Genomic DNA, 5,792 nt, shown 5'->3' with positions numbered 1-5,792 from the left:
ACGTCTGATTTCTTTTTAAAAAATGCGTCTCTAAAGTGCATAAACTTTTGGGATTGACTGTATAGCCAATACATCCTCAAACATGAAACACTTTGTACTTTCCTGATCGTTATTAAATTATTCAGATAATTAATAATAATACTAAGATAATTGTTATAGTGGAAGCTTATTAACAAGAAATTTAGCAGATCTAGTAAAGAAGGAGCACTTTATCTTGGATAGCGAGTATTTAACTACGTTGCTTGTAATTGTGCCAAGGTAAATCCTCCGAGAACTTTATACTCTGTTTTTTGTGGCCACGTTTGTGAATACCGAGTGAGAGAAAATATCTGTTAACGTTTTAGGGCAAGTTACCAGGATTGGCACAGCGGATATGAGAAATTAACTGATATGATAGTACCGCGTAGCACACAGCTTATTATTCAGGATAACGAGTACGGACTGTTCACCGTCACCTTATTCAAAAAAGTGATCGAAGAATTTAAGCTGCACGCTCGCGAGAAGAAATTCATCGTTCGTGATTTTACGTACAACGAAGAGGAGCTAGCAGCAGGTACGTAAAATATAAAACGTTCTGTTTTTGTTTCAGAAATTAGTATTGCTCTTGTTCATGAGCTGAATTAAAAATTTATTACAGGGAAGAATGAGATAACGAAATTGGTGACCGACAAGAAGAAACAGTTCGGTCCCCTCGTACGTTGGTTGAAAGTTAACTTCAGTGAATGTTTCTGCGCATGGATTCATGTCAAAGCTCTGCGCGTATTCGTAGAATCTGTTCTAAGGTAGCGAATAGAAAAGTCGTTTAATACTAAAGAAATATGCAACGTGTGTTAATTGTATGCGTAATTAATTAGGTACGGGTTACCTGTGAATTTCCAAGCGATTCTGTTGCATCCCCACAAAAAATGCGCAAGGCGATTACGCGATGTTCTTAATCAACTGTACGCTCATTTAGATTCCTCCGCAACGGCATCTTCTTCCGCAAACCAAGACGTAAGTTTCGTCGTTTCATTAGCTGATTATTTTCCGACGGTTTTACAAAATCTCTATTGGTTTCGTTTCTTCAGGCTGTGGATATACCAGGATTAGGTTTCGGCCAAAACGATTATTTCCCTTACGTGTATTATAAAATCAACGTAGACATGGTCGATAGTAAGGTTTAATTGTTGATGATGAATCTACTTTCCTATATTTTAAATATTCTTTCGTATACATAACACATACTTCTGTAACTCCAGGTATTTAAAAAAGGTGCGTACACAAACCAATACCTTCCGTTTCGTTGATCAAATGTTTTGCATTTTGTTTTTTTCACTTTAGAACATTTGTTGTTTAAATAATAAATGATCATTGGTTCGCTTCCAGGGGTAAATCAAATATTTGCCTCTCCCAAAACATGATATTTTTTATAGTACATCATTATGCCTGGAGTAACGTGTGTACGCCGATCTTAGCTCAATATAAACTGTGCATAATAGATTGTACAACCATCTGTATAAATTTTAGCAAACTCATTTGAATATGTGTTGCAAATTTTCCTTTCTTTTTTGAACAGGCTATATTTGATTGAACAGACACTAGTACAAATCGGATCCATAATACCGGCTCTGTTTGCTTTTAACTTACAGCTTGAGGAACGAAAGATTTGTTATCAAACGATAGTATATACTAACTCTGCATATATGCCTGGGAAAACTTGTATATGTTCATGTATTAAGAGTTCAACAACTGAATATAGCACAACCTATTTTACATAACACTATAGAGAAAACGAAAAAAGAGAATACTGTGCCAGGATTGAAATTCCACAATGTAGAGCTCTTACCTATAAACCGAAGACAATTGTGAATATTAGAAGAAACGAAAGAAGTTCATCTTGTTATAAAAGAATGTGTCATAATACCAATCAGTCGTTTCGATCCAAGTGCTTTTACCATGTTCATCGAAAGAAGCTTGTCTGCATGATGCATATATATTATGCAGCAGCTAATGAAATAAGTGTTACTCAAATGTAAATTTATTTCACTGAATATATATATATATAAAACTAATGTTTTAACAACGCGGAATATCGCATGAGTACGTGTATGCTGATCAGATCAGTGTTGTTCATTGAATGATCACGAAGCTGTAAAGCATTAGTTGGAATTTTAAAGTATTATTACTATATTACCATTATGTTTCAAGTTTTAATAGCGTATAATTTAAACATGATTTTAATTCATTCTTAATTAAAGTATTAAGTGCCGACTTTGAAGGTTGCACAAAAGATGGATTAGTGATTATAGAGGATCGTCCCATTGAGCGAGCAGGGTGTATTATAAAATACTTTCTGTATAAAAACATATGCTACGGAACGTTCGGGATAGTTTTCCAATCCTATTCTGTATATACATTCGAGAGAAGAATGAGAAAATGGGTTTCAGGTATAGTAATATTTTTCTGATTTGTGCGACTATGATAGGAAAAATTGATCGCAATCAACGTTTGACAGCACAGCTGTATTCCAAAGTGCATATAAATTATTGCAGCTAATTTCAATCAGGTAACAATGATTAACTGTTGATAAATGAATAAAGTTTTATCATCGTCGATTGAATTTTATAAGAGAGAGAAAATAGGTTTTTCCTGTGCGTTAAGTATGAAAATATTCTATGTATCAAAGAAGAAAAATGTTATATGTACAATAATGATAATTCGGAAAATGTATTATTTTATATATCGTAAAATTGATTAAAGCATTATATTTATATTGTATCACACTAAAGTTCCAGTTGTAAAAAAAAATGTTTCTGTTATAGTAACGACAATATTTAGCTGAATGGTAACAGTATGTTAATTCCATGAATAAATGAATTCTTACAATATTACGTGATCAATGAATTGCGGTCTGCACAGTCTGCATAGGGATTAAATGTGAACTATCACTTACAATTAGCCAATTTGCTTTTGTTGATTGTATATATAAATGAATAATAAAAGCCACGTTTTATTTTCATTATATCGTATTTATTAAAGTTAACAAACGTCTTGAAAGGTCATGAATATAAAAAAACTAATACTAATTCTTAATATAGCATACGTGAATCCACGTATAAAAAATTTAGGAAGAAATATTGCTACTTCGAAGTAAATCCTGAAAACGTATAATGTAGCATTATTAACTTATACTTCTTAGCTCGAGTATTAACTTACCTTTAAAGCATCGATCTCCTTATCCCAATTCTTTTCGTTAATGATATGAACTGCTTTTGTGAGTATCTCTCTTATCTTGATAACGTTTTCTTTAAATACTTTTATCACGTCAGCAGCATGAACATTGTCATCGCTATCTCTCCAGCAGTCGTAATCAGTTGCCATTGCCACAGCTGCGTAGAGAAGTCCCGCTTCCTTCGCTAAATATACCTGTTGCATAAAAAATATATAGGATAAAGGATGGCTCATGAAATTGTTTCAAGTCATAACTCCGAAACGAAATTCATTATTATTCTCGAAGAAATTCGTTACCTCTGGGCATGTAGTCATATTGATCAGCTCCCCACCCCATATACGCATCGCTTTACTTTCAGCTTTAGAAGAGAATCTAGGTCCCTCGATGCTAACGACTGTTCCACCTTTTTTTATATCGTATCCCAATTCCTGACCAACATTGTACAATATCTTGGAGGTAGTTGGATCGAAGCATGGTTCCATTGGAACATGACACACACCTAGAATTACATTTTATCACACACTGTAATATTTATCACCTAGAATTTATGTTATATATACAATAACTGAATACGGATTTACCTGGATACTTCTTTGAGGTCCCATCATAGAAAGTTGTATTCCTTTTTACTGTCCTATCTAGAAAACTGTCTGGAATGACCAATTGTCCTCTGGTAATAGATTCTACCAAAGAGCCACATGCCGTCGAAGCTAGGATGTGAGTACACCCAGCTAAGCGTAAAGCTTCGATATTGGCACGATAGTTTACATTAGAAGGACTTATTGTATGACCCTGTCCATGCCTACATTTAATCAAACAAATTATTTTTATATCTAAATAAAGAAATATTCGAGACATAAAGAAATAAAAAATAAACAGCAACATGTAACTATTTAGTGTTACATTGATCATCAATCAAAATTATTACCTTGACAACAATACCACGTCTACACCATTAAGGGTCCCATTGAAGAGATCACTGGATGGTACTCCAAAATCATTTTTAGCGTCCTCCTTCTTAGTTATACTTCGAGAATCTAATATTTGTTTCTCTGGGTCGTCTAAACCCGAACCACCAATTATTCCGATCTACAAATCAGTACATACATATTCATCAGTCGTCAATTAGATAAAAACATGATAACCACTTCTCTAGCACCTTACGAAATTCGAAATCTTTGCAACCTTTGAAGCATCGATTTACCTTCACTTTGTATATACTCATTATCAATTTGATGTAACTTTACTAAAAAATTCTTTTTACTGTTTAGGATAACAGCCTCCTTTCCAGAATTATTGATAAGGAATAATGTATATACGTATCTCCAGTCAGTCTTTTATACGACTGGTTTACATAACCAAAGATGAGATACGAATTAGATTCTTGCAAGAGCACACCATTGACAGTATTGACACCATCTGTGTATCAATTCCATTATTACCATATATATGTTCAATGAAACAAAATCAACATTGTGTCATCATAGGCGACATATCGAAGATTTTGTTACATTTGTAATATTATCTATTCTATTCCTTACAAATATAAAATATCATTTAATACAAAATCACTTTATTGAGCCAATAAAAAAAAATCGTTGACTAACTATTCGTATTCGAGCATCATCAGTCGACTCATACAGATAATGAAAAATAAAAAAGAACTGAAAAAAAAAAGAAATGTCAAATTTTATAATTCCTCCGCATCTTCTAAACGTTTGATCACTTTCTTATATTCGTCTTCTAAAGTTTTGTATTCCTTCTCGAGAATCTGTATGCGCTGTTCCATTGTGGGCAAAGCAATGTTCACGCGTCTGTCGATGTTCTTCAACGCGCATTCCAATTTCCTTAAATCACTCTGTTCCCGCCTGTAAGGAATGTTCAGTCTCTTCTTTATGTTCAATCTGTATTCCCGATATTCTTGCTCATTCGTCAGATCCGTCGCGCGTAATCTCAAGAGCTCGTACACCCTGCGAGCTTGTTTCTAAAAATTAGGACACAGTTGAAGTGTTTCAATAATTTTTCAATTGTGCAAATATGATAAATACCCTGTTGATCTTGAACTTCTCCCTAGCTTCTACGACCATTGCTTTGTTAAAACCCTGAAGCAGACATTCTCGCGAGAAACTAGATAATGTACTGCAGTTCATTGCGTCCACGTAATCTCGTATACGCTGGAGCGGCACAGACGGGTCTTCAACTACAACAATGACGATAATGCCTTACCAAAATGTACTAGATTTACTGAAATCAAAGTGTCTGATCAGGTCTCACTGTTGTTTCAGCCTTCTTCCGAAAACACAGGAATAGATTATTTGAAGTATGCGAGAACCCGATGGGAAGGGATGGATTCCCGAGAAATGTTAAGATTCTCGAGAATATAGATTACGTCGAGATTCCCAAAAATGTTCCAAATTCCCCGAAATGACTCCTAAAAATGTTGAGGATTAGATTACCGCTGTGAGACTCAACAAAATCAATTGCGGTGTGAGATTTTCGAATTTTAAGCGTTCTCAAAAATCATATTATAAAAATTATTCATTTATCCTCATTGTTACTTATTTAATTCGTTGGTGTAGAG

General features: G+C 34.1%; 3 protein-coding genes across 12 annotated transcripts in view; 1 reads left to right on the top strand and 2 right to left on the bottom strand.

The window, feature by feature from the left end:
• The window catches only part of Vha44 (V-type proton ATPase subunit Vha44), an 11,519-nt gene extending 8,920 nt beyond the window's left edge, over nt 1-2,599 (top strand). For 4 of the 5 annotated variants that reach the window (XM_026819362.1, XM_018036292.2, XM_026819364.1 and 1 more), the window contains 5 exons: nt 160-258; nt 345-553; nt 638-782; nt 855-993; nt 1,068-2,599. In XM_026819362.1, coding sequence (XP_026675163.1) covers nt 160-258; nt 345-553; nt 638-782; nt 855-993; nt 1,068-1,163 — 688 coding nt within the window. In that variant the 3' untranslated portion in view covers nt 1,164-2,599. The remainder of the gene's footprint in view (nt 1-159; nt 259-344; nt 554-637; nt 783-854; nt 994-1,067) is intronic. The other variant, XR_003390030.1, reaches the window with a different exon arrangement.
• Nucleotides 2,600-2,987: 388 nt separating this feature from the next.
• On the bottom strand, nt 2,988-4,706 carry LOC108632008 (S-methyl-5'-thioadenosine phosphorylase). 2 transcript variants are annotated; one of them, XM_026819353.1, is made up of 6 exons: nt 4,371-4,706; nt 4,140-4,300; nt 3,793-4,013; nt 3,508-3,710; nt 3,196-3,405; nt 2,988-3,136 (listed from the first exon to the last, which is right to left on the bottom strand). In XM_026819353.1, the coding sequence occupies exons 1-6, from the start codon at nt 4,434-4,436 to the stop codon at nt 3,104-3,106; spliced, it is 894 nt and encodes a 297-aa protein (XP_026675154.1). In that variant the 5' UTR covers nt 4,437-4,706; the 3' UTR covers nt 2,988-3,103. The 2 variants fall into 2 exon arrangements, with proteins under 2 accessions (XP_026675154.1, XP_017891791.1); XM_018036302.2 differs by having other exon boundaries at nt 3,104-3,136; nt 4,416-4,702.
• Nucleotides 4,707-4,767: 61 nt separating this feature from the next.
• Nucleotides 4,768-5,792, bottom strand: part of Hat1 (histone acetyltransferase 1) — a 6,880-nt gene continuing 5,855 nt past the window's right edge. For all 5 annotated transcript variants that reach the window (XM_026819352.1, XM_018036300.2, XM_018036297.2 and 2 more), the window contains exons 6-7: nt 5,260-5,411; nt 4,768-5,195 (exon numbers count right to left, since the gene is read on the bottom strand). In XM_026819352.1, the coding sequence (XP_026675153.1) occupies nt 4,902-5,195; nt 5,260-5,411 (446 nt within the window). In that variant the 3' untranslated portion in view covers nt 4,768-4,901. The remainder of the gene's footprint in view (nt 5,196-5,259; nt 5,412-5,792) is intronic.

This window comes from Ceratina calcarata, unplaced genomic scaffold (genome assembly GCF_001652005.2).
Source record: "Ceratina calcarata isolate Rehan_Ccalc_2016 unplaced genomic scaffold, ASM165200v1 scaffold15.2, whole genome shotgun sequence".
Taxonomy (NCBI): Eukaryota; Metazoa; Arthropoda; class Insecta; order Hymenoptera; family Apidae; genus Ceratina; species Ceratina calcarata.
Note: the sequence above shows the minus strand (reverse complement) of the source record. Positions and strands in the feature narration are given on the sequence as shown.

What these genes read in the sequence shown, in the direction of transcription:
- LOC108632008 (XM_026819353.1), bottom strand. Translation starts at nt 4,436, where the DNA reads ATGAGTATATACAAAGTGAAGGTAAATCGATGCTTCAAAGGTTGCAAA. An exon ending in GACGTGGTATTGTTGTCAAG is followed by an intron (nt 4,014 to 4,139) that starts GTAATAATTTTG and finishes GATTAAATGTAG; the next exon opens with GCATGGACAGGGTCATACAA. An exon ending in ATATGACTACATGCCCAGAG is followed by an intron (nt 3,406 to 3,507) that starts GTAACGAATTTC and finishes TTTATGCAACAG; the next exon opens with GTATATTTAGCGAAGGAAGC.